Source organism: Oryx dammah, unplaced genomic scaffold (genome assembly GCF_014754425.2).
Source record: "Oryx dammah isolate SB20612 unplaced genomic scaffold, SCBI_Odam_1.1 HiC_scaffold_21, whole genome shotgun sequence".
Lineage (NCBI taxonomy): Eukaryota > Metazoa > Chordata > Mammalia > Artiodactyla > Bovidae > Oryx > Oryx dammah.
The window spans coordinates 28,735,111-28,762,982 of record NW_024070205.1 but is presented as its reverse complement, the minus strand read 5'-3'; the positions used below and the strand labels follow the sequence as shown (position 1 = coordinate 28,762,982).

The 27,872-nt window shown below is 43.0% G+C and overlaps 1 protein-coding gene and 1 long non-coding RNA gene across 3 annotated transcripts in view; one reads left to right on the top strand and one right to left on the bottom strand.

Moving 5' to 3' along the window:
• Window positions 1-1,493, bottom strand: part of DDI2 (DNA damage inducible 1 homolog 2) — a 41,973-nt gene extending 40,480 nt beyond the window's left edge. For both annotated transcript variants that reach the window (XM_040264006.1, XM_040264004.1), the window contains exon 1: window positions 1,111-1,493. In XM_040264006.1, coding sequence (XP_040119940.1) covers window positions 1,111-1,248 — 138 coding nt within the window. In that variant the 5' untranslated portion in view covers window positions 1,249-1,493. The remainder of the gene's footprint in view (window positions 1-1,110) is intronic.
• LOC120880591 lies at window positions 1,156-26,666 on the top strand. Its single transcript, XR_005725063.1, has 3 exons — window positions 1,156-1,237; window positions 25,627-25,759; window positions 25,939-26,666. It is a non-coding gene; the product is annotated as an uncharacterized LOC120880591 (long non-coding RNA).
• The last annotated feature ends 1,206 nt before the right edge of the window (window positions 26,667-27,872 follow it).

The window sequence follows — 27,872 nt, the reverse complement described above, 5'->3', positions numbered from 1 at the left end:
AGGAATCATACTTACTTCCGAACAAAATATCGACACATTTGTTTACCATAACACAGGGCAGAACAAGCTGTAATGAGGCAATAGTTTTTGGAACTATTTCATAACTGCAGTAGGAAATCAAGATTCACTTTCTGGGGCCTTGGACGACTTCTATAATTTTATTAATGTTTAGACTATGTCCTTCAAAGTCCACTTATCAAGTCAGGATTTAGACGTTTTAGTGTGAAGGCCAAGGAGTTATAGTCATCAATTCTGTTTGGTAGCAGACCCCACACATTTTTTGAGAATAAATTACTTTGCTTACTTAAAATGTAGGAGCAGTCGAATTTCTTTCCAGCAGGGTTAAGGGAAATGAAACAACCCAATCACACTGAGGCCCATTTTAAAGCAAATATTCTCATAAAGTACTGAGCTTTGAACTCACCCAGATTCTGAACTGGGATGTAAAAGAAAGGGATCTTGACGCACTACGGGGGAAGAGACTAGAGAAATAGTTCAGGTGAACTAATAATTACTTTAAAAATAATAACTTAACCAGAAACGCATGTGACAGGGAAAAAGAGCATTTCCAAAGGCTTCAAAACAAGACGGTGCAAGTCTCAAACTTTTCCTTTCACTTACAGCGTAAATCTTTATATTCAAAGGTAAATTAAGTTTACTTAGGCAGGAGCCCTCTCCAAAAAAGCAGGTGAACATTTACCACAGAGACCTAAACTGGTATTTCTGGTTGGGGAAGCAGGATGTATAAACTCTCGCAAAACTACGGCTTCTTCTTAGGTCTGCGATGACATCCCAAACTCAGGAAATTAGAGAAGGGGCCAAAGAGCCAAAAGGTGGGACGCGCCCCACAGTCCACACGCCTCTCAGGCTGCAGTGGGTGCGTATGCGATCAGGTTCTCCGCTCCCTCCCCCAGCACCCCACCCCAAGCTCGGGGTGTGTGGGGGCAGCTACCAATTCCAGCTCTCTTCCGGATGCGGGGGTGGGCTGGGAATGGCTATCCTGCTTCCCCTCCACCCCCCCAATTCCTCACCAGCAGAAAAGGGAGGGCGTGAGGCCCCAAGGCGGGAGGGCTAGCTCCGCAAGGAGGCCCCGATCTCTGCCCAGCGTACCTGGCTCTCAGCCGCGGGAATGCCGGACTCGAGCTCACACAGAGCGCGGAAGTTGTGCAGCTCAAAGTCGGCGTCGACCTGGAGGGAAAAGGTCACCTCGGAGAGGTCCCTCCGCACACAGTACACGGTGAGCAGCATGGCCCGGGCCCGACCCAGCTCGGCTCGGCCCGGCCTCGGCGCGGAGCGACGGGGCGGCGGCGGGGCCTGGCTGGTGCTGCAGGCTGACGGCGCGGGTTGCTCGCTCGCCCGCCCGCTCGCTCCTTCCCTCCCTCACACACGCTCAGTGACTCACTCCCTCCCACCCTCACCAGCAAGCACGGCCGCCACCACCCGCCCGCGACTCCGTCTGCCTGCCTGCCGGCCTGCCTCCCACCGCTGCCGCCAAGCGCGCCGGCCGCCCGGCGCCCCGCCCCGCCGCAACGCGGATGCCGTAAAGCCCGCCTGGCTCGCTAGGGGCGGGGCTGGGAAGGGGAGTTGGGAAGGAGGAAAGGGTTGGAGGGGGTCGTGGGAGGAGAGATGGAAGAAGGGTGAGGGCACGGAAAGGGATGAGTAGAAAAGAAAAACTGTTCATCGCTTGACCTAGAAGGTAACGTCTGTGGAGGACTCCAAAATTTCATTTATTCATCCAACAGGCATTTATTGAGTGCCAGTTGGCAAATATCCACGTGGGTACAGAAATGCGTAAAAAGAAAAGCCTTTGCCCTTAAGGAACTCTCAAGCTGATAATGGAGACTGACAACCAAGCAAATAAGTTTAAGACATATTTTCCAGAGTAGAATTTGAGGCTCAGGGAGCTTGCTTTTCTTCTGAAGATGATGATTAGGGTTAAAACCAAAAATATTACCCTATCTAGTGTATAGGACCCCAGCTCACTGGCCTCTGCCTTCCCCTTCAGCCCTGCCTCCTGAGCCCCTTCTGCACTCTTCCCTCCTGCCACACTGACTTTCAGTTCCTCCTAGGCTCCGTCTCCCTGCCTCGTGAATAGTTTTCCTTCTATTCACCAGGACTGTCTCTTTCGCTGGCAAATCCCAGCACCACTGCAGTAACTTTATTGGGCACAAGTTAGAATCCACCGGATAAAATATGTGCTACTTTAATGGCCTATTTAAGGCCACATAACATGAGAAGTAGAAGCCCAAAACATGAGGATGAGTCAGAATACCGAAACAGGAAGAGGAAGGCACAATGTATGTAAAATTGGCATCTCCCCATTTAGCCCACCACTCCCCATGGAGTAGGAACAGGCTCTTCTGTTATGAAGAAAGGGAAGAGGGATCATGATGGCTGTGGATGCAGGTAAGTGTGGATAGATTGGGAGGCAAGAAAGTAAGTGAAAGACCAGCTGTAGATAGTTCTCTGTAAAGGAGGAGGACGGTTATCTGTGGAAAATAAAGACAGAAGGTGCAAGAAGTGGGTGGGGTGAAGAAGAGTGGTTCTTATCAGCTACAGAAAGCTTATCAACGACTTAAACGAGTTCAGTTCAATTCAGTCGCTCAGTCATGTCCCACTCTTTGCGACCCCATGAATCGAAGCATGCCAGGCCTCCCTGTCCATCACCAACTCCCGGAGTTCACTCAGACTCACGTCCATCGAGTCCGTGATGCTATCCAGCCATCTCATCCTCTGTCGTCCCCTTCTTCTCCTGCCCCCAATCCCTCCCAGCATCAGAGTCTTTTCCAATGAGTTAACTCTTCGCATGAGGTGGCCAAAGTACTGGAGCTTCAGCTTTAGCATCATTTCTTCCAAAGAAATCCCAGGGCTGATCTCCTTCAGAATGGACTGGTTGGATCTCCTTGCATTCCAAGGGACTCTCAAGAGTCTTCTCCAACACCACAGTTCAAAAGCATCAATTCTTCGGTGCTCAGCTTTCTTCACAGTCCAACTCTCACATCCATACATGACCACTGGAAAAACCATAGCCTTGACTAGAAGGACTTTAGTCGGCAAAGTAATGTCTCTGCTTTTGAATATACTATCTAGGTTGGTCATAACTTTTCTTCCAAGGAGTAAGCATATTTTAATTTCATGGCTGCAGTCACCATCTGCAGTGATTTTGGAGCCCCCCAAAATAAAGTCTGACACTGTTTCCACTGTTTCCCTGTCTATTTCCCATGAAGAGATGGGACCGGATGCCATGATCTTCATTTTATGAATGTTGAGCTTTAAGCCAACTTTTTCACTCTCCTCTTTCACTTTCATCAAGAGGCTTTTTAGTTCCTCTTCACTTTCTGCCATAAGGGTGGTGTCATCTGCATATCTGAGTTTATTGATATTTCTCCCGGCAATCTTGATTCCAGCTTGTGTTTCTTCCAGTCCAGCGTTTCTCATGATGTACTCTGCATGGAAGTTAAATAAGCAGGGTGACAACATACAGCCTTGACGTACTCCTTTTCCTATTTGGAAGGTTTCTTTTTCTTTTTTTTTTTTGGAAGGTTTATTTTTCTTACAGGATAGGAAGCCTGGAGGAGTTCAGCTCAGTTCAGTTCAGTTGCTCAGTTGTGTCTGACTGTTTGTGACCTCATGAACTGCAGCACTCCAGGCCTCCCTGTCCATCACCAACTCCCGGAGCTTACTCAAATTCATGTCCATCAAGTCAGTGATGTCATCCAACCATCTCATCCTTTGTCGCCCCCTTCTCTTCCAGCCTTCAATCTTTCCCAGCATCAGGGCCTTTTCCAGTGAGTCAGTTCTTCACCTCAGGTGGCCAAAGTGTGGGAGTTTCAGTTTCAGCATCAGTCCTTCCAATGAATATTCAGGGTTGATTTCCTTTAGGATTGACTGATTGGATCTCCTTGCAGTCCAAGGGACTCTCAAGGGTCTTCTGCAACACCACAGTTCAAAAGCATCAATTCTTTGGTGCTCAGCTTTCTTTATAGTCCAACTCCCACATCCATACATGACTACTGCAAAAACCATAGCTTTGACTAGACGGACCTTAGTTGGCAAAGTAATGTCTCTGCTTTTTAATATGCTGTCCATGTTGGTCATAACTTTTCTTCCGAGGAGCAAGTGTTTTTTAATTTCATGGCTGCAGTCACCAGCTGCAGTGATTTTGGACCCAAAAGATAAAGTCTGTCACTGTTTCCATTGTTTCTCCATCTATTTGCCATGAAGTGATGGGACTAGATGCCATGATCTTAGTTTTCTGAATGTTGAGTTTTAAGCCAACTTTTTCACTTTCATCAAGAGGCTCTTTAGTTCTTCTTCACTTTCTGCCATAAGGGTGGTATCATCTGCGTATCTGAGGTTATTGATATTTCTCCCAGCCATCTTGATTCCAGCTTGTGCTTCATCTAGCCCAGCATTTCTCATGATGTACTCTGCATATAAGTTAAATAAGCAGGGTGATAATATACAGCCTTGACATATTCCTTTCCCGACTTGGAACCAGTCTGTTGTTCCATGTCCACTTCTAACTGTTGCTTCCTGACCCACATACAGATTTCTCCAGAGACAGGTCAAGTGGTCTGGCATTCCCATCTCTTGAAGAATTTTCCACAGTTTGTTGTGATCCACACAGTCAAAGGCTTTGGCATAGTCAAAAAAACAGAAGTAGATGTTTTTCTGGAACTCGCTTGCTTTTTCTATGATCCAATGGATGTTGGCAATTTAATCTCTGGTTCCTCTGCCTTTTCTAAAACCAGTTTGAACATCTTGAAGTTCATGGTTCACGAACTATTGAAGCCTGGCTTGGAGAATTTTGAACATTACTTTGCTAGGGTGTGAGATGAGTGCAATTGTGTGGTAGTTTGAGCATTCTTTGGCATTGCCTTCCTTTGGGATTGAAATGAAAACTGACCTTTTCCAGAAAGTCCTGTGGCCACCGCTGAGTTTTCCAAATTTGCTGGCATATTGAGTGCAGCACTTTCACAGCAACATCTTATAGAATTTGAAATAGCTCCACTGGAATTCCATAACCTCCACTGCTGCTGCTGCTAACCTCCACTAGCTTTGTTCATAGTGATGCTTCCTAAGGCCCACTTTACTCCACATTCCAGGATGTCTGGCTCTAGGTGAGTGATCACACCATCGTGATTATCTGAGCCATGAAGATCTTTTTTGTATAATTCTTCTGTGTATTCTTGCCACCTCTTCTTAATATCTTCTGATTCTGTTAGGTCTGTACCATTTCTGTCCTTTATTGTGCCCATCTTTACATGAAATGTTCCCTTGGTATCTCTAATTTTCCTGAAGAGATCTCTAGTCTTTCCCATTCAATTGTTTTCCTCTATTTCTTTGCATTGATCACTGAGGAAGGCTTTCTTATCTCTCCTTGCTTTTCTTTGGAACTCTGCGTTCAAATGGGTATATCTTTCCTTTTCTCCTCTGCCTTTTGCTCCTCTTCTTTTCACAGCTATTTGCAAGGTCTCCTCAGACAACCATTTTGCTTTTTTGCATTTCCTTTTCTTGGGGATGGTCTTGATCCTTGCCTCCTGTACAATGTCATGAACCTCCATCCCTAGTTCTTCAGGCACTCTATCAGATCTAATCCCTTGAATCTATTTTTCACTTCCACTGTTTAATCATAGGAGATTTATTTTGGTTATACCTGAATGGTCTAGTGGTTTTCCTTGCTTTCTTCAATTTAAGTCTGAATTTGGCAATAGGGAGTTCATGACCTGAGCCACAGTCAGCTCCTGGTCTTGTTTTTGCTGACTGTATACAGCTTCTCCATCTTTGGCTGCAAAGAATATAATCAATCTGATTTCAGTGTTGACCATCTGGTGATTTCCATGTGTAGAGTCTTCTCTTTTGTTGTTGGAAGAGGGTGTTTGCTATGACCAGTGTGTTCCCTTGACAGAACTCTATTAGCCTTTGCCCTGCTTCATTCTGTACTCCAAGGACAAATTTGCCTGTTACTCCAGGTATTTCTTGACTTCTTACTTTTGCATTCCAGTCCCCTATGATGAAAAGGACATTTCTCGGGGGTGTTAATTCTAGAAGGTCTTGTAGGTCTTCATAGACCCGTTCAGCTTCAGCTTCTTCAGCATTACTGGTAGGGCCATAGACTTGGATTACTGTGATATTGAATGGTTTGCCTTGGAAACGAACAGAAATCATTCTGTCATTTTTGAGATTGCATCCAATTACTGCATTTTGGACTCTTTTGTTGACTATGATGGCTACTCCATTTCTTCTAAAGGATTCTTGTCCATAGTAGTAGATACAATGGTTTTCTGAGTTAAATTCACCCATTCCAGTCCATTTTAGTTTGCTGATTCCTAAAATGTCACTGTTCACTCTTGCCATCTCCTGTTTGACCACTTCCAATTTGCCTTGATTCATGGACCCTATTCTAGGTTCCTATGCAATATTGCTCTTTACAGCATCAGACTTGACTTCCGTCACCAGTCGCATCCATAACTGGCTTCCTTCTTTTTGGAGTTATTTCTCCACTGATCTCCAGTAGCATATTGGGCACTTACTGACCTGGGGAGTACAGGGCCAGTATTTCTGCAGATTTTTGGCCTTTCCCTGAGGGTCATGTTATGGCTCACTGCCTCCACTCCGTGCATTGTTCAAGCAAGGGCTTGTCCAGAAGTACCCCCCGCAGGTTTTTGCTTACATCTGGTCAGAACTGTGTCACACAGATGCAGGAAAAGGCCAGGAAAATTGAGTGTCTCCGGCCAATCACTCTGACTCAGGTTCCTTCCTTGTGGCGCTCTCTCTGCTCAGCCAAGATAGATTCCAGCAAGGAGGATTCTAGGAGTTTGATAGGACATGTGGTGTCTCCTTTTGACCTTTCCTGAGTTCTTCCAGTTGGTGGTGCCTCGTTAGTTCTGTGTTCCTTACCTCATGAACTGTAGCTTGCCAAGCACCTCTGTTCATGGGGATTCTCCAGGTAGGAATACTAGAGTGGGTTGCCATGCCCTCCTCCAGGGGATCTTCCCAACCTAGGGATCAAACCCAGGTCTCCCACATTGAAGGCAGTTTCTTTACCATTTGAGCCACCAGGGAAGGCTCCTTACTAGGACCTCCTGTTATAAAACAACTCATGCAAATTATTACTATGGTGCCTGGCCAGGATGGGCAGTTTCAGTCCAGCGTTCCCATAACATCTCTACCCACTCCAAGTGTAACCAGTATACTGATTTTTAACAACAGAGTTTTAGTTTGCTTGTTTTTCTACCACAAGTAAGTGGACTCACACAGCATGTAGTCTTGTGTGTACCTTTCACACGACATTAAGTGGGTTTTGTGTGCATCATTACATGTAATTATAGCTTGTACATTCTCATTGCTATATAACATTTTGTTTGGGGACTATACCATAATTTATCCATTCTGTGACTGATGGGCATTTGAGTGGATACATTTATCCTTAAACCATTTTGTTCTTCAAAATTTGCAACCAAAAGAATCCTAACCAATATAAGCCCACAGCTTTTTACCAATTAGCTCCTTTCCCTCTTGGGCCTCACCCCTTTTGGACTCTGCTCAGTTGCCCCCTGGAATCTGACTCCTCCCAGTTCTCTCACTCCACTGTTTGAGATGAACTTTGCATCTCTGCTACTTGTGACTGAAAATAGCTTCAGACATCTCTGGTTCTTAATTCTACGCTAGGATGGAGTGGTGTGGACAAGGCCTAGACAAGCAGGGCTACCAAGAAGTCTCGTGATCATTGCTGTGCGTCAAGATCCTTGCAAATGATTGACATTTACCAAATGCTCACTTTGTGCCAGACACTTGTCTAAGTGTGCTATGTGGGTTGAGTCATTTATTCCTCACAAAAATCCTTTGAGGTATTACCCCATTTTACAGATGAAGAAACTGAGGCAGAGAGAGGACAGTCACTTGCCCAAGTACACACAAATAGTAAATGGCTGCTCCAGAATCTAAGCCAGGCAATCTGATTTGGGTAATCAGTTCAGTTCAGAACTGATGGAGACCATTTTTAAAGTCGTTATTAAATTTGTTACAATATTGCTTCTGTTTTATGTTTTGGTTTTTTGGCTGTGAGGCATGTGGGATCTTAGCTCCCTCACCAGGGATCAAACCCATGCTCTCTGCATTGGAAGGCCAAATCTTAATCACTGGATCAGCGGGGAAGGCTGCAGTCCACAGTCTTAACCATTGTTTTTTACACTGCTGCTTGTGAGACCTCTTTCCATCATTCTAAAAGCCTTCAGAGAGGACTTCCCTTGTGGTCCAGTGATCCAGTTCAGTTCAGTTGCTCAGTCGTGTCCTACTCTTTGTGACCCCATGAACTGCAGCACGCCAGGCCTCCCTGTCCATCACCAACTCCCGGAGTTTACTCAAACTCATGTCCATTGAGTCGGTGATGCCATCCAACCATCTCAGCCTCTGTCATCCCCTTCTCCTCCTGCCTTCAATCTTTCCCAGCATCAGGGTCCAGTGATTAAGACTCCTCATTCCCAATGCAGGGGACCCAGGTTAGATCCCTGGTCAGGGAACTAGATCCCATATGCCACAACTAAGACCCTGCAGAGCCAAATAAATATATATTATTATTTTTTTAAAGCCCTCAGAGAAAGGAACAATTAGTATTCATTCTCACTTATGGATAAGGAGGAAACAGGTATGGGAATTTTAAATAACTTACCCAAGTTCTCTCAGCTAGTGAGTGGCAGATTCTCCAAACTGGAAGAAACTTGAAGAATGAAAACAACTTGAATATAACACAAATGCTCTGCCTGTACTTTAAAGGTGGGGACACCTTGCTGTCCTCCAAAACCCTGACTTTCTTCACTGTTTGGTCACTGCGAGCAAGTTGCTATCTATGATTATTGAATATATTCTTGCCTAATTCTTCTCTCCTAGAAATAACAAATCAGTAAAGGTATCTACCTTAGTTGATTTTTGAAATTCCACACAATAGGGATTAAATCTTCGAAGTACTGTAAGTACTTTTTCAATAGTTGTGGGTGCTTTTTTTTTTTTTTTTTGGCTTAAACATTGGAAAAGACCCTGAACCTCCAATACTTTGGCCACTTGATGCAAAGAGCTGACTCATTGGAAAAGACCCTGATGCTGGGAAAGATTGAAGGCAAGAGAAGAAGTGGGGGACAGAGGATGAGATGGTTGGATGGTATCACAGACTTGATGGACATGAGTTTGAGCAATCTCCAGGAGTTGGTGATGGACAGGGACGCCTGGGATGCTGCAGTCCATGGGGTTACAAAGAGTTGGACATGACTGTGCAACTGAACTGAACATTTAATTCTCATAGCTCTGGAGGTCGGGAAGACCAAGATCAAGGTGCTGACAAACTTGGTGTCTGGTGAGGGTGGTTGTACTAAAAAAAATAATAATAATAAAGCTCTTTAAAACTTACCCTCCTGGGACTTCCCTGATAGTCTAGTCGCTAAGACTCTTGCTCCCAATGAAGGGGGCCCAGGTTCAACTAGAACTAAATCCCACATGCTGCATCTAAGACTCAGAGCAGCCAAATAGATAATTAATTAATTAATTTAAAACCAAACCCCAAAATAACCTTACTGTCCTCATCAGCTCCTGACTGCTCAAAGAGGTCTGTCTTACCTTATTTTTCCTGGCATGTCAACTGATAGCAGATGGTGGTGCTCCATTTTACTCATTTTACCTTAGCACAAAACTCTTACGGTTTCCTGTTTCTTAGGCTGGGATCATGTGCATATGTATAATGCAATGCCTCCTTCCTTTCCCACTTATCTTTCCTAAAATCTGATAGCGTTTCCAGTCCCACTACATTCTAGGTCAACTCCTCCTCTTTTCTGATGCACCTTGTACTCACTGGGCTATCAAAACATTTCAGGTAATTATGGCTGTAATTTCAAGCACCGTAATTTGCCTACTCAGAGGTTTGGATCTACAGATCAATATGTACTTTGATTACCAGAGTCAGCCCTGGGCAAAGCCACAAAATAGGCCAAAGTTTGTCCTTGGCAAGCTCAACTTTATACTCCTTCCTTGGCTCCTGAATGTTCTCCCCAATTGTTCCTCTTACTTCTCACATGTTCCTGCTTTCTTCACTTGCCTTTTCAAAACTTGCTCTCAAGAAAGGATTTAGACCAATTCACACTAAGGTATTAGTGACAGCGGAAACTCAAAATAATCTCTCTTAGGCTATCTGCATTTTAACCAGGGATGTTACAAGCTGCAGATTTCTCAGCTTCAGGAAACTTGTTGGGGAAGGTCAATTTTCCCAAGAGCCTACCGGATTGACACAAAGCTACTTTACATACTCTGTTGACAGATGAGCTGGGCCTTGCTCATTTATCCTTGATATATATAGTTCAGTACTCACTTTGGCAGTTAAACTACTCTTTTCTATTTTTCCTTCCTCTTCAAGAAACTCTTGGTTTTACATGAAAAACTTGAGTATCTTTCTTCTTAGGATACCACATTAAAATTGTGGAGGAATCCTAGGTGTCATGGCTAAGAGTGTAGAGCCAACTTTCAAATACAAAGTTGATACAAAGCATTCTGAGGGTGGGCACTGCCAGTGTCAGAACAGTTGCAATACTGTGGATACATTCCAAAGTCCTTTAGCCATCAAAGCAACTTTGGTCCACTCAGCATAATCAGTAGTAGAACCTTACTGGACACAAACTGTTTATTCATTTCTTTAGCAAAGGATTATTAACACCTACTGCATGCCAGACACTGTTCTAGGAACTAGTGGCAGTACAGAAGGGAGGAAGATGAAGTGCATGTTCACATGTAGCTTACATTCAGTAGAGGGTGGCAGACAACATATAGAATGTGTAAAGTGGTGATAAGTACTACAACAAAAGCTAGCAGTGAATAGGGAGAATTGGGGAGGGAATGGGGAATTGGGGCACACAGTGGTTGCTACTTTACACGGGCTTTCTGGTCACAGAAAGTCGGTCTTATAAGGTGACATCTGAGCAGATGAATTAAGTGAAAGCATACATCATGTGGACACCTGTGTCATTCAGCTAAGGTAACAGGAAGTGTAAAGACCTAAACACAGAGGCATACTTGCCCTGTTCAAGAAACAACATGAAGAACAGCACTTTTGGAGGTGCCTTCCCAAGAAGGGATCCAAGAAGTGGATAGGACCACAAGGGACCAGATCATGTGATAGATAGGTAATTGAAAGGACCTTGGCTTTTGTTTTTTTATTTTTTCATTTATTTTTATTTACTTGGCTGTTTTGCTGAAAGTTTTACTTTAGTTTTAAGTTTGAAGGATTTATCATTACACACAAAAAATTTCAGTCTTTATAATAGAGGATTACTTGGCTTAATTTCAATATAGTCATTAAAAGAAGAGAAATAGAAACAAAAGAAAAAAGTAACAGCACATATATCACCAAATTGAGCTGAGCAACATCCATACACTTGAACAGCACTAGAAAGTCCCTCCTTAATGGCAATCTGGAGTCCCCGCTGGGAAAAGGTTCCAGGCAAGACATGTTGTGACATGTCCACTCCATGGGTGAGACTTAAAATTGCAGTTTGGAGGGGCTCCTTCTTATAATCCCAGGCCACAAAATGATATCATCATCAGTTTGTGCACAAAAATGCAACTCTGGTTTTACTTTAACTCTTTTACAATGCTGTTTGTTTCACCTTGTGAGTCACTAGATTTTCCAGACCCCTGGTGGCTGGCCAGGCCTCCAGGGGCTCAAGAAAATTCCAAGACCCAGTCCTTTTTAAAAAATCTAAAGTGCCACCTGACTTGGTGTGCTTACAGGCAGGCATGGAATCTGGTCAGCATCCGTGTAGGCTCTCCTGCTTCTGAAGCCTAAAAGAGACTTCATTTTAATTTCCCTAACAGGGTCTTAGTTGCAGCATGTGGGATCTTTTGTTGCGGCATTTAAACGTTCCATTGAGGCATGTGGGATCTAGTTTCCTGACAGGGATTGAACTCAGGCCCGCATTGGGAGTTTGGAGTCTTCCTCACTGGACCACCAAGGAAAGCCCAAAAAGGACCTTGGCTTCTACTGACTGAAACATGAAGCCACTGGAGCTTGTTTGGCAAAGAAGTGACATGTTGTGACATGCATGTTAAAAAAAATCACTTTGGCTGACGTGTGAAGTAATGCAAGAGTAGACAAGTTAAAAGGCTATTGCAATTACTCAGGTGAAAGATCATGGGGGATCTGACCAGGGTGGTAGCTGTGGGAAGGGAAGGTAGGGAAAAGTGGAGATAATCAGATTCTAAATTCATTTTGAAGGTAAAGCCAACATGACTTGTTGATGCATTGGATAGGGGGTATGAAAGAAGACTCAAAAGATGACTACAGGGTCTTTATCCAAAGTATGTAAAGTACTTTAAAGCCCTCTGCTTGCTAGAGGCAAATTTATTACAATGAAAGGATAGCCAACAACCTCCTGGGCAGTTTTTAAAAAGAAGACCTCGGTCATTCCTGTTATTTTCTCAAGTCCCTTTCATAATCAATGTTTTTGTTTTGTTTTGCCAGGCCTCACTGGCCTTTGGAAGGGGCGGAGAAGAAGGGGCGGAGGCCCTGCATGGCGGTGACTTAGACTTCATGAACTAACGTGTGGATAACTAGGTTCAATCTCCTCACTCACGAAAAGCTGATTTAGTTTTCTAAACTTGCAAGGTAATTTCTACCTTTTCAATGACTACTTCGGCCAGTCTCCCCAACCCTGCCGCCCCCCTCCAAAAAAAACTCTTCTAGTCCCAGATGCAGGATCTCTTTCAACCAGAATTGAATATGCTTTCCAGTTCAATATCCTTTATGTCCCTAATTTTCACCCCTTATTTATCAAGAAACTTCTTGCCACCCTAAGATTTGATGGTCTTAAACCAGTTGGTCAGAACTTTGTGATTCAGAAGGCAGATTTCAGCCGTCTAACGAGCCTTAGAGGAAATGCTCCTGCACGACCAAACTAGCATAATGCAGGTAGTTTAGAACCGTTTCATCGCTCTACTACAGAAAAGGCTCAGCTGGTGGTTGCGTATCTCTTCGGTCAGTGCAGTCAAAGCCAGGACGTCGTGCAATGCCAGGGCTGAACCCCCAGGAGACTCCCCTCCGGTCGCATCTCCACGCCCGCCGTCCCGGAGCCTAGCAGAAAGACGCCGGCGCCGCATCACGCGCCTGCAGCGTAATCTCCCAGTGGCCAGTGGCGCCTCATCACATGACTCACCCGACCAAAGCTTGGCGTCCGCGCTCCAGGCTCCTCGTTGCTAAGTGACCTCAGTCACGGCTGGTTTGCAGTGCTTGCGGTGGAAACTTCAGACCCGGCTCAGTTTCTTCGCCGCGCCGGTGCCTGCGAAGGTCTTTGGCACCCCACCGCCACCTCCTTCCGCTTTCGAGGCTTGAACCCAGGCATCCGAGTATCCGCGATCAGGCGGGCTCCGGTTCCTATGGGCTCGGGGCCGCCTCTGCGAAGAGAACCGGCGCAGACTCTAGTTCCAGCAAGGGTGTGACTGAGGCAGTGACTAGCTGAGACACTAGTGCCTGGTCGTTGTCTAAGGCGTGGCTTCCTGCAGCTTTCTTCTTTGCGGCCCATGTGAAGATTTAGGCTTGTTGCTTTGGCCAGAAAAGGGAAATTGGAACTTTGTGTGTTCTGCTTCCCTGAAACGATTGTTTCTTGAGTACTTGTGAAGTGAAGGATAACAGATTTCGATTTTTAAAAAAGGTGTATGTGTGTATATATGAAAGTGAAAGTTACTCAGTCGTGTCTGACTCTTTGCGACCTCATGGGCTGTATAGTCCGTGGAATTCTCCAGGCCCGAATACTGGAGTGGGTAGCCTTTCCTTTCTCCAGGGGAATCTTCCAACCAGGTGATCGAACCCAGGTCTCCCGCATTGCGGGCAGATGCTTTACCAGCTGAGCCACAAGGGAAGCCCCCAGATCCTGGGGTGGGTAGCCTATTATCCCTTTTCTAGCGGATCATCCCGACCCAGGAATCCAACCGGGGGCCTGCATTGCAGGCGGATTCTTTACCAACTGAGCTATCAGGGAACCACATATATATATTTTTGACTTTTGACTTGAATGTGTCAAAATTTTTAAGTTTATATGTCTAACTTTTTTTAGAAAAAGAGTCTCTTGCCTTTGAGATTTCTGATAACACTGGCAGTCTTTTTGTTGTTCAGCATTTTTAATCCAGAAATACTGTGATGTGCTTGGGATTTGTATATAACTCACTGCTTATTAGAAAGTATGATGTTTTGTGTGCTCAGTCACTCAGTTGTATCTGATTCTTTGTGATATGGACTGTTGCTCGGCAGGCTCCTCTGTGCATGGAATTCTCCAGGCAAGAATGCTGGAGTGGTTTGCCATTTCCTCCTCCAGGGGATCTTCCTGACCCAGGGATTGAACCCATGTCTCCTGTGCTACATGGGTTCAATCAAGTGAACCCCTGTCTCCTGCATCTCCTGCACTGAAGGAGGATTCTTCACCGCTGAGCCATTGGGGAAGATTTTTGTTGATATTTCATATTAGGTACAGATGATATGTATGATATAATACCTCATATGTACCTAATATGAATGAAATAACTAAAATTCGGTCCCAATATAAATTAAGTTGATATTTCATATGTACCTAGTTTATATTTTCAGTTCAGTTCAGTCGCTCAGTTGTGTCTCTTTGTGACCCCACGAATCGCAGCACGCCAGGCCTCCCTGTCCATCACCAACTCCCGGAGTTCACTCAGACTCATGTCCATCGAGTCCATGATGCTATCCAGCCATCTCATCCTCGGTCGTCCCCTTCTCCTCCTGCCCTCAATCCCTCCCAGCATCAGAGTCTTTTCCAATGAGTCAACTCTTCGCATGAGGTGGCCAAAGTACTGGAGCTTCAGCTTTAGCATCATTTCTTCCAAAGAAATCCCAGAGCTGATCTCCTTCAGAATGGACTGGTTGGATCTCCTTGCAGTCCAAGGGACTCTCAAGAGTCTTCTCCAACACCACAGTTCAAAAGCATCAATTCTTTGGCGCTCAGCCTTCTTCACAGTCCAACTCTCACATCCATACATGACCACTGGAAAAACCATAGCCTTGACTATAGATGGGCCTTAGTCGGCAAAGTAATGTCTCTGCTTTTGAATATACTATCTAGGTTGGTCATAACTTTTCTTCCAAGGAGTAAGCATCTTTTAATTTCATGGCTGCAGTCACCATCTGCAGTGATTTTGGAGGCCCCCAAAATAAAGTCTGACACTGTTTCCACTGTTTCCCCATCTATTTCCCATGAAGTGATGGGATCAGATGCCATGATCTTTGTTTTCTGAATGTTGAGCTTTAAGCCAACTTTTTCACTCTCCTCTTTCACTTTCATCAAGAGGCTTTTTAGCTCCTCTTCACTTTCTCCCATAAGGGTGGTATCATCTGCGTATCTGAGGTTATTGATATTTCTCCTGGCAATCTTGATTCCAGCTTGTGTTTCTTCCAGTCCAGCGTTTCTCATGATGTACTCTGCATAGAAGTTAAATAAGCGGGGTGACAACATACAGCCTTGACGTACTCCTTTTCCTATTTGGAACCAGTCTGTTGTTCCATGTCCAGTTCTAACTGTTGTTTCCTGACCTGCATACAGATTTCTCAAGAGGCAGGTCAGGTGGTCTGGTATTCCCATCTCTTTCAGAATTTTCCACAGTTTATTGTGATCCACACAGTCAAAGGCTTTGGCATAGTCAATAAAGCAGAAATAGATGTTTTTCTGGAACTCTCTTGCTTTTTGCATGATCCAGCGGATGTTGGCAATTTGATCTCTGGTTCCTCTGCCTTTTCTAAAACCAGCTTGAACATCAGGCAGTTCACGGTTCACGTATTGCTGAAGCCTGGCTTGGAGAATTTTGAGCATTACTTTACTAGCATGTAAGATGAGTGCAGTTGTGCAGTAGTTTAAGCATTCTTTTGTATTGCCTTTCTTTGGAATTGGAATGAAAACTGACCTTTTCCAGTCCTGTGGCCACTGCTGAGTTTTCCAAATTTGCTGGCATATTGAGTGCAGCACTTTCACAGCATCATCTTTCAGGATTTGAAACAGCTCCACTGGAATTCCATCACCTCCATTAGCTTTGTTCATAGTGATGCTTTCTAAGGCCCACTTGACTTCACATTCCAAGATGTCTGGCTCTAATTAGTGATCACATCATCATGATTATCTGGGTTGTGAAGATCTTTTTTGTACAGTTCTTCCGTGTATTCTTGCCACCTTTTCTTAATATCTTCTGCTTCTGTTAGGTCCATACCATTTCTGTCCTTTATCAAGCCCATCTTTGCATGAAATGTTCCCTTGGTATCTCTAATTTTCTTGAAGAGATCTCTAGTCTTTCCCATTCTGTTGTTTTCCTCTATTTCTTTGCATTGATTGCTGAAGAAGGCTTTCTTATCTCTTCTTGCTATTCTTTGGAACTCTGCATTCAGATGCTTATATCTTTCCTTTTCTCCTTTGCTTTTCGCCTCTCTTCTTTTCACAGCTATTTGTAAGGCCTCCCCAGACAGCCATTTTGCTTTTTTGCATTTCTTTTCCATGGGGATGGTCTTGATCCCTGTCTCCTGTACAGTGTCACGAACCTCATTCCATAGTTCATCAGGCACTCTATCAGATCTAGGCCCTTAAATCTATTTCTCACTTCCACTGTATAATCATAAGGGATTTGATTTAGGTCATACCTGAATAGTCTAGTGGTTTTCCCTACTTTCTTCAATTTAAGTCTGAATTTGGTAATAAGGAGTTCATGATCTGAGCCATAGTCAGCTCCTGGTCTTGTTTTTGTTGACTGTATAGAGCTTCTCCATCTTTGGCTGCAAAGAATATAATCAGTCTGATTTTGGTGTTGACCATCTGGTGATGTCCATGTGTAGAGTCTTCTCTTGTGTTGTTGGAAGAGGGTGTTTGCTATGACCAGTGCCTTTTCTTGGCAAAACTCTATTAGTCTTTGCCCTGCTTCATTCCATATTCCAAGGCCCAATTTGCCTGTTACTGCAGGTGTTTCTTGATTTCCTACTTTTGTATTCCAGTCCCCTATAATGAAAAGGACATCTTTTTTGGGTGTTACCTAATTTATATTTGGATTTGGCTTCACTTATTTCATTCTAATCATGGACTTGTGGAATAAGATGGAGAGATTTTGCTAACCTTTTTTTTCTTTTTTGTCATGCCTAAGGAATAGATCAGAGAAGGCAATGGCACCCCACTCCAGTACTCTTGTCTGGAAAATCCCATGGATAGAGGAGCCTGGTAGGCTGCAGTCCATGGGATCACGAAGAGTTGGACACGACTGAGCGACTTCACTTTCACTTTTCACTTTCATGCATTGGAGAGGAAATGGCAACCCACTCCAGTGTTCTTGCCTGGAGAATCCCAGGGATGGGGGAGCCTAGTGGGCTGCCGTCTATGGGGTCGCACAGAGTCGGACATGACTGAAGAGATTTAGCAGTAGCAGCAGTAAGGAATAGATGAGGAAACAGTGGAAACAGTGTCAGACTTTATTTTGGGGGGCTCCAAAATCACTGCAGATGGTGACTGCAGCCATGAAATTAAAAGACGCTTACTCCTTGGAAGAAAAGTTATGACCAACCTAGATAGCATATTGAAAAGCAGAGACATTATTTTGCCAACAAAGGTCCATCTAGTCAAGGCTATGGTTTTTCCAGTGGTCATGTATGGATGTGAGAGTTGGACTGTGAAGAAAGCTGAGCACCAAAGAATTGATGCTTTTGAACTGTGGTGTTGGAGAAGACTCTTGAGAGTCCCATGGACTGCAAGGAGATCCAACCAGTCCATTCTAAAGGAGATCAGCCCTGGGTGTTCTTTGGAAGGAATGATGCTAAAGCTGAAGCTCCAGTACTTTGGCCACCTCATGCGAAGAGTTGACTCATTGGAAAAGACTCTGATGCTGGGAGGGATTGGGGGACAGGAGGAAAAGGGGACGACAGAGGATGAGATGGCTGGATGGCATCACCGACTCAATGGACATGAGCTTGAGTGAACTCCGGGAGTTGGTTTTGGACAGGGAGGCCTGGCGTGCTGTGATTCATGGGGTCGCAAAGAGTCGGACACGACTGAGCAACTGAACTGAACTGAACTGAAGGAAACATGTCCAGAAAAACTATTTGTCAGACATCAGTCCTTCTCAAGGTTGAATGTGTATAGAAACTATTTTGGGGATCTTGTTAAAATGCGTATGGTGAATCTTCAGGTCTGCAGCAGGGCCTGAGAGTTTTTACATGTCCTGAAAGCTCCCAAGTGTAGAGGATGCTGTTGGCCTGATGCATAGTTCGAATAGTAATGGTCTTAGGTAACTGCTATTTCTAGTTACTGGCACAACTGCCTCCTTTCTGTATCTGATTTTATGCCAAAGCAACAATTTCATAACATTTGTGAGCTTTCAGTTACATGTGAAGAGAAAATCGTAGGATGGAAATGACCAATAGCAGATAGTGTACGTAGAATCTCCATTCAGTACTCGTTTCAGGTATTTTCTTAGTTTGACCTTCCAAGGATTTAAAATATTTGAGAAAGGGCTTACGACACTCAAACTTTTCGTTGTTAAAAAGACTTTTAAATAGAGAAGGTGAAATTTCTTCTGGCATGGAAGGATGTCCCATTGACTGACCAAGCATTCTCAGTCCTTTGTTTATGTTAAAACCTTCATCAAATTAGAGCACACTTGCAGTTCTGAACAGAGACACTAAGCAGTGAAGACTAGCCAATCTATGCTTCAGTTAAAAGTGAAGAAATTTTAAATGGTATAGGAACAATTAGATATCCAGGAATGTAGCACAATGGTTTATAGAACTGATGGGGCTTCATATGTGTGAAAATTAATGAAAATCATTATATTGTCACTAATGAAAGATTTGAATGTCCCAAGTAGGTTCTTTGACTCAGGTTTTGGTGCTATGGTTTCGGTAACGTTTTCTGTGCTTGGGGTTTATTGAGCTGGAAAATTTTTGACCAGTCTTTCTTCATATACTTCTCTGACCATGTCTCTCCTTTGAGGTCTCCCAAGTACACATGTATTAGGCTACTGCAATTTGTCCCATAGCTTAATGATGTTCTGTCCTTTTTAAAAATTTTTTTCTTTATTTCATCAAACTTGTTTTCAAGTTTAATAATTTTTTTTGGGTGGCAATGTTTAATCACCATTAATCCTGTTCAGTGTGATCTTAGAATCGTAGTTTTCCCAAAGCATGATGACTAAAGTACCTTGTTTACCCAGAGGAGATCTCTCCAGATTATGCTAAAGTACTCTGCCTCATTGAAGAGTTTTATTGGCAACTTGGATGAAGTCAAGAAGACCAAGCTTATTAAATGTTTAGCTGACACAGAATGAGGAGATTGCACTGAGTCAGCTGACAGGAACAAGTTTCACAGAGACCGAGACAGGTTAGAATGATGAACTGAAATGAACAAGATGAAATATAGACTCCATTGTTAGGTTTCAAGCAGTTAGATGCACCAAATAAGGGAGGTCTGAGTTCATGGATGAAAAATGAAGGAAGTGATTTTTTGGTTGATTGCACACTCAATATAGATTACTACCATGACATATTTGTTAGGAGAGGGAGACAGAAAAGTTTTTGCATTTTATATTGCATATATAAATCATCCAAAATAAAGGAGATACTTATTCCTCCCCTGTAAATTTTTCATCTCTAAAAGTTCAATTATAATCTTTTTATATATCTCATGACTGTACTCATACTTACCATTTTGAACATATGGAATACAGCTCTAATAACGACTTTAATGTCTTTGCTGCTAATTCTAACATCTGTGTCATCTCTGAGTTTTTACTGATTGTCTCCTCATTATAGATCACATTCTCTTGTCCCTGAATACTTGATACTTCTTTATGGGATGCTAGATATTGTACGTTTTACCTAGTTCAGTGCTAGATACAATGAGTTGGCCAGAAAGTTCGTTTCGTAAGATCTTATGGGAAAAAGCTGAACCGATCTTAGTTCCCCAGCCCAGGATCCAACCCACGTCCCCTGCAGTGAAAGTGCCGTATCCTAACCACTGGACTGCCAGCCAGGGAATTCCCAGTGCTGGATATTTTTGTATTCCTATACAACTTGAACTTTGTTCTGGGGTGTAGTTATTTTAGAAATAGGTTGATTCTTTGGGTTTTGCTTTTAAGATCTGTTAGGCGGGCACAGAGCAGTGTTAACTCTGGGCCTGATTATTCCCCTGAGGCGAGACCTCCAGTGATCTGTAAATTATGATTTTTTCTTTTAGTTTTCTGGCAGTGCTGTGCAACTTGTAGGATCTTAGCTCCCCAATCAGGGATCAAACCCAGGATCTGGCAGAGAAGGCCCCAAGTCCTAACCACTGGGCCACCAGGGAACTTCCACAATTATGATTTTTTCTAACCTGGTTAGTGGGAATGGGCACTATTCCCATCAGGGTCAGGCACCTTTCCCTCCAATCCTTTCAAGTGGTTCTTTTCCCAGCCTTGGGTAATTTTCTTAACGCACAGGTACGAAGCAGTATCTGGGTGAACACTGGAAGAAATCTCTGGGGTTCTCTCTTTCTCTGAACTGTCCCATGCAATCCCTAGACTCAGGTCTGTATGCCTGACTCAGGACTTCTCTGAGCTCTGCCTCAGTTTTCCTTTGCTGTGCTGTAGCCTGGAAACTCAGGCAGTGGTGGGGCAGTACCAGGGCTCACCTCATTTGTTCCTTTTTTGGGGAGTACTGTCCTTTGTGGTCTGATGTCCAGTGGCTTTTAAAAAAAGCCATTGCTTCACAGTTTGTTTCTCTTTTGGTTGTTGTAGCTGGTCTAAGTCTGGTCCCTGTTTCTCCATCCTGATTTCTGGAAACGTAAGTCCAAATATCACCCTAATTTTATCACTTTTATCACTCAAACCCACTAAATATTGAAATTCTTAACTTGCATAATGTTGAACTCACATCCAGTTGATTCCAGGAGAGGACAACTATTCTCTTGTTTTTATATTCCTACAGACTTAACCAATAGCCTGGCACTTGGCTGACACTCAGTAAAAGCTGGAGTGGATGAATAAACTATTTTGAGCAAACAGCTGTCGATCAGCTTATGGTGTATTCTTCCAACATTTGTTGATGGGCTTTTGCAATTTTCTTCTTGCCTGCCAGTAGCAAATGAAAGCTAGGCAAAATGGAAATTTCTGGGACTTGTTATTTATGATTGTAATTATCTGCAAAAATGTGCCCTTTAAAAAGCTTATTAAGAGAAGTTTTGGGGGTGATGAAAGTGTTCTAGAACTGGGTTGTGGTGGTATGGTTTGCACAAGTTTATAGAATAAATCATTGATTTATACACTTAAAGATAGATGAATTTTTGGCACATAAATTACACCTAAATAAAAAATTAAAAAAAAAACTTATCTTGACGATTTCCAAGACATTTTAAAGTTAAAAAAGGAAGTTGCCAACTACTTTATATAAGCTAAATCGTTTTGATAGTTTCAAAAGCCTAATATGCACTGAAAGGTAACCTTGATTGGGTAGGGGTAGACTATAGTGGACTTTCATTTTGTACCATACACATGTATTACTTTTGTATTAAGAAAAAAAGATTTTAAAAGGAAGATTGAATTTTTTTCATTAGAAAATCAAGGAAAGGGCAAAAGAAAAAACATTTGACTCATCCACATGGCAGTGGACAGGCTGTAAGATTAGAAATCAGAAAGCCTGATTCTAATTCTTGTTCTATTTTTTGAACTCCAGGCTAGGACAATTTTTGGGGGGGTGGGGGAGGGGAGAGATGCTACACACAACCAGGGATCAAACCCAGGACAGCAGTGAAAGCACCAAGTCTTAACCACTGGACCACCAGGGAATTCCCTAGGACAGATTATTAGCTACTGGCTATTGTTCCAGAAGAGAGGAGTAATTGGCATTAATTTTTTTTCTATTGTTTGAAAGGAGGAGAGAGACACTATTTTTATTTGTTAAAAATTTTTATTGGAGTATAGTTGCTTTACAAGTGTTATGTTAGTTTCTACTGTACAGAAAGTGAAACAGCTATATGTATGTGTGAGCGTGTGTGTTAGTTGCAACCCATTCCAGTATCCTTGGCTGGAAAATCCCATGGACAGAGGAGTGTGGCAGGCTACAGTCCATTGGGTCACAAAGAGTCGGACATGACTGAATGACTAACACACACATTGTTCCAGAAACCAGGTTTAAATAATGAAGTGAATATTTGGAGTCTGGATCTGAAGTGTCAAAAGTGGAGCTCTGAAACAAGTCCCATTCCAAGCTATGGGAATATGTCAATACAGGGGAATCCTTTTATCCTCTGACCTATCCAATAAATGATGAAACACCCTCCCTCCCAACTACTCTGACTGAAACCTTTGACATGTAAGATCATCTCTAATTTGGGATCCTAGGGAGGAAGTTACTTTGTAATATACAATGACATCACTGACTTACCACTCCACTTTCCTTATCAAATATAAAGTAATATATCTTATTTATTTTATAGAATAATTGGAAGGACAAGTGAGATAAAATATAGCACATGTTGAATTCAGAAGGAAATTAGGATGTAAAAGCAAGTCATCATGAAACAGAAAACTTTATTATAACACTGATTTTGTATCATTCATGCTTTATTTGTATGAGAGCTCATCTGTACTTCAAGCATTGATTTTTATCCTCCAAACATATATGAGGATGTTTTCCTGGTTTGAGTTATCTGGCATGAGTTGGTTCATACATTTGTCTAAACAACATTTTCCCATGTGTCCTAGAGGTCTGTGTCACTTTAGAACCTCAATTTTAAGCTATAGTCCCTTTGGTTGTTGTTCAGCCCCTAAGTCGTGTCCAACTCTTTGTGACACCATGGAATACACCACGCCAGGTTTCCTTGTCCTTCACTATCTCCCAGAGCCTACTCAAACTCATGTACATCACATCAGTGATGCCATCCAACCATCTCATCCTCTGTCGTCCCCTTCTCCTCCTGCCTTCAATCTTTCCCAGCATCAGGGTCTTTTCCAATGAGTTGGTTCTTCGCATCAGGTGGCCAAAGGATTGGAGGTTAAGCTTCAGCATCAGTCCTTCCAATGAATATTCATGGTTGATTTCCTTTAGGATTGACTGGTTTAATCTCCTTGCAGTCCAAGGGACTCTCAAGAGTCTTCTCCAGCACCACAGTTCAAAAGCATAAAAAAAAAAAAAAAGCATCAGTTCTTTGGCTCTTAGCCTTCTTTATGGTCCAACTCTCATATCCATACATGACTACTGGAAAAACTATAGCTTTTTGTCAGCAAAGTGATGTCTCTGCTTTTTAATACACTGTCTAGGTTTGCTACAGCTTTCCTTCCAAGGAACAAGCATCTTTTAATTTCATGGCTGCAGTCACCGTCCACAGTGATTTTGGAGCCCCCCAAAATAAAATCTATCACTGTTTCCACTTTTTTCCCTTCTATTTGCCATGAGCTTCCTGGGTAGCTCAGCTGGCAAAGCATCTGCCTGCAATGCATGATACCTCAGTTCGATTCCTGGGTCTGGAAGTTCCCCTGGAGAAGGGATAGGCTACCCACTCCAGTATTCTTGAGCTTCCCTGGTGGCTCAGCTAGTAAAGAATCTGCCTCCAATGTGGGAGACCTGGGTTTGATCCCTGGGTTGGGAAGATCTCCTGGAGAAGGGAACAGTCACTCATTCCAGTATTCTTGCCTGGAGAATCCCATGAACAGGGGAGCCTGGTAGGCTACAGTCCATGGGGTCACAAAGAGGCTCACGACTGAGCGACTTTCACTCACTTCACTCACTTGCCATGAAGTGATGGGACTGGATATCATGGTCTTTGTTTTTTTGAATGTTGAGTTTTAAGCCAGCTTTTTCACTCTTCCTCTTTCACCCTCATCAAGGGGCTCTTTAGTTCCTCTTTGCTTTCTGCCATAAGGGTGGTGTCATCTGCATATCTGAGGTTTTTGATATTTCTCCAGGCAATCTTGATTCCAGTTTGTGAGTCATCCAACCAAGACATTTTGCATGATGTACTCTGCATAGAAGTTAAATAAGCAGGGTGACAGTATACAGTCTTGTCCTACTCCTTTCCTAATCCTGAACCACTCAGTTGTTCCATGACTGGTTCTAAGTGTTGCTTCTTGAGACGTATACAGGTTTCTCAGGAGGCAAGTTAAGTGGTCTGGTATTCCCATCTCTTTAAATATTTCCCACAGTTTGTCGTGCTCCATACAGTCAAAGGCTTAGAGTAGTCAATGAAGCAGAAGTAGATGTTTTTCTGGAATTCCCTTTAGCCATCAATTATTGAGTGTTTAGCCTCACTAATTGGAGAAGGCAATGGCACCCCACTCCAGTACTCTTGCCTGGAAAATCCCATGGACAGAGGAGCCTGGTAGGCTGCAGTCCATGTGGTTGCTAAAAGTCAGGCACGACTGAGCGATTTCACTTTCTCTTTTCACTTTCATGCATTGGAGAAGGAAATGGCAACCCACTCCAGTATTCTTGCCTGGAGAATCCCAGAGACAGAGGAGCCTAGTGGGCTGCTGTCTATGGGGTCGCACAGAGTCGGACACGACTGAAGTGACTTAGCAGCAGCAGCAGCAGCAGCCTCACTGATAACTTGAGTCAGATCTATATACCCAGAGTATATAGTTTATAATTAATAATCAGCCCCTGCATTTGTTTAACGCCTTTCTCTCTAAGGACCAGGTTGATGATATACTTTTAGATCTACATCATCATCAGGAAGTCTGAAAAGGTTAGGTTTTACAGTCCCCACTCTGCAGATGAAGAGGAGCTATTCAGAATCAGCTGACTTCCTTAGGCAAAGAAGAATGCCATCTAAAAATGCATTGGAGACTGGCTGGGGCTTTGCAAAAATCTAAACATTTTCTTTAAGACAGAAATCAAATGGTGCATTGGGAGTGTAGCTTTGACATATATACACTACTGTGTGTGAAATAGCTAGTGAGAAGTGGCTGAATGAACTTCCCAAGTGGCTCAGTGGTAAAGAATATGCCTGCCAATGGAGGAGACATGGTTCTATCTCTGGGTCAGGAAGAACCCCTAGAGGAGGAAATGGCAACCCACTCCAGTATTCTTGCCTGGAAAACCCCACAGACAGAGGAGCCTGGTGGGCTACAGTCCATGTGGATGCAAAGAGTCAGACATGACTGAACAACTGAGCATACAAGCACAGGAAGCTGACTCTATAGCACAGGGAGCTCAGCTCAGTGATCTCTGATGACCTAGAGGGGTGGGATGGGGGCTGGGAGTGGGAGGGAAGCTCGAGGGAGAGGGGATATATATATATAATCAGCCATATTATATGATTCATTTTGTTTTACAGCAGAAACTAACAGAACATTGTAAAACAGTTATACTCCAATAGTAAATCAGACGGTCTGAAGATTATATTAAGATAGTCTGTTGTATTATCAAATTGTTGAGGTGTCCGGAGGAAACCTGCTTGACTAAATGACTTAAACCATGTGTTACCTGATTGAGTTCTGAATGAGAGCTCTGTCCATTTCCTGAATTCGCCTCCTCTTTGTTAAATGATTAAGTGGAAGTTTGCTGTGCCCTCTCCTGGCTTGTCTTTGAAACTGCATAACAGATATATATTGCTTTGCCTCCCCTTTCTCTTGCCTTAGGAGCCTCATTTTGGACTAGAAAGACAGAGAGGGGCCACTTTACTTGACATCTGGATAAAAGTGGTCGGATTAATCAAGCTTCCATTCAAGAAGCTGAATAGAGAGATAGAACAACGAATCTCATGTTCAAACAGTAGATACTCTTTTCTGTATTCCAACAATGGAGGTAACTCCATTGTGAGTTTGTAAAGTATTCCATGAAGCATTGTTGTGTGTAATAATATAGGTAAAATAAAGGGAAGAGTGGAGATTTAGACAAATTTTATTAAAAGCATTCTGAACATTTTCAAAATTATCTGTGTTTTTCTTTAGAGGCAGAGGACAAGGAAGGTCAAGATGAATACTGATGATGTAACAAGGTGAGTGGAGTGTCCCAGAAAGCTCCAGCCAGGTGTCTCCAGGAAGCTGGAGTTGCTGCAGGTCATTGCTGAGCCTCCACAAGCACAGAAAGTTCAATGTTGACTTCTGTGTAACCCTTGCATCATTTGCTAGGCCAAAGGAAATCCACGCAGGCAGCTCAAACGTACATGATGTTTTTCTTACATGCTTTGGCTGCCGTGATTGTTTTTTGACTGAAATATTAATCACCCCAGAGTTGCTTTCTATGGCTTCCAGAAGATCTGTTCAGTCATTCAGTCAGTCACTCAGCAAGCCAAACATACATTATATTACTGGGTTTTTTACAAAGCGCTGCCCTTGGGGGCCAGCCAAAAGGAAGAAGGAGACATCAGAACTTATAATTTACTAGAACAGTGCTTTGGAATCTTTTTCCTGTCATGGCATACATAGAAAATTATACGATTTTAACAACCAAAATGGGAAAAGCATTTGAAAAAGAATAGATACATGTATATGTATAACTGTATCACTTTGCTGTACACTTAAAACTAAGACAACATTGTTCATCAAATATACTCCAAAATAAAAATTTAAAAAAAAAAGAAAATTACACAATTTGTATGTTCCACTGAGGTAAAGGGGAGGTAAGTGGAGGAGGGATTCAGGGGTATCTATATGGGATTTGGTAAAAAAAAAAAAAATTATATTTTTTGGAGATCAAACCAGTCATTCCTAGAAGAAAACAATTCTGAATATTCATTGGAAGGACTGAAGCTGAAGCTCCAATACTTTGGCCACCTGCTGTGAAGAGCCAACTCATTGGAAAAGACCCTAATGCTGGGAAAGATTGAGGGCAGGAGGAGAAGGGGGTGACAGAGGATGAGATGGTTGGATGGCATCACCGATTCAATGGACATGAATTTGAGCAAACTCCAGGAGGCAGTGAAGGACAGGGAAGCCTGGTGTGCTGCAGTTCATGGGGTTGCAAAGAGTCAGACACAACTTACAGACTGAACAACAACTACAACAAAAATACATACTGTATAATTAGGATTTAAAAAATAAAATTATTAGGGACAGCATTAAATGTTGAGCTGATATAAATAAAATAAAATACATTCCAAATTTTCACTTTCTTCTGTGAATGCAACTATTTTTTCTTATTTTATTTTAAAATTTTCTTTTGGATATAACTATTTTTATTATTTTTAAAATTTATTTTTTAATTGGCAGATAATTGCTTTACAATATTCTGTTGGCTTCTGCTGTACAACAATGTGAGTCAGCTATCAGTTCAGTTCAGTCCAGTTTAGTCGCTCAATCATGTCCGACTCTTTGCGACCTCATGAATCGCAGCATGCCAGGCCTCCCTGTCCATCACCAACTCCCGGAGCTTACTCAAACTCATGTTCATCGAGTCGGTGATGCATTCCAGCCATTTCATCTTCTGTTGTCCCCTTCTCCTCCTGCCCCCAATCCCTCCCATAATCAGGGTCTTTTCCAATGAGTCAACTCTTTGCATGAGGTGGCCAAAGTACTGGAGTTTCAGCCTCAGCATCAGTCCTTCCAATGAACACCCAGGACCGATCTCCTTTAGAATGGACTGGTTGGATCTCCTTGCAGTCCAAGGGACTCTCAAGAGTCTTCTCCAACACCACAGTTCAAAAGCATCAATTCTTTGGCGCTCAGCTTTCTTCACAATCCAACTCTCACATCCATACATGACCACTGGAAAAACCATAGCCTTGACTAGACGGACCTTTGTTGGCAAAGTAATGTCTCTGCTTTTGAATATGCTATCTAGGTTGGTCATGACTTTCCTTCCAAGGAGTAAGCGTCTTTTAATTTCATGGCTGCAGTCACCATCTGCAGTGATTTTGGAGTCCCCCAAAATAAAAGTCTGACAG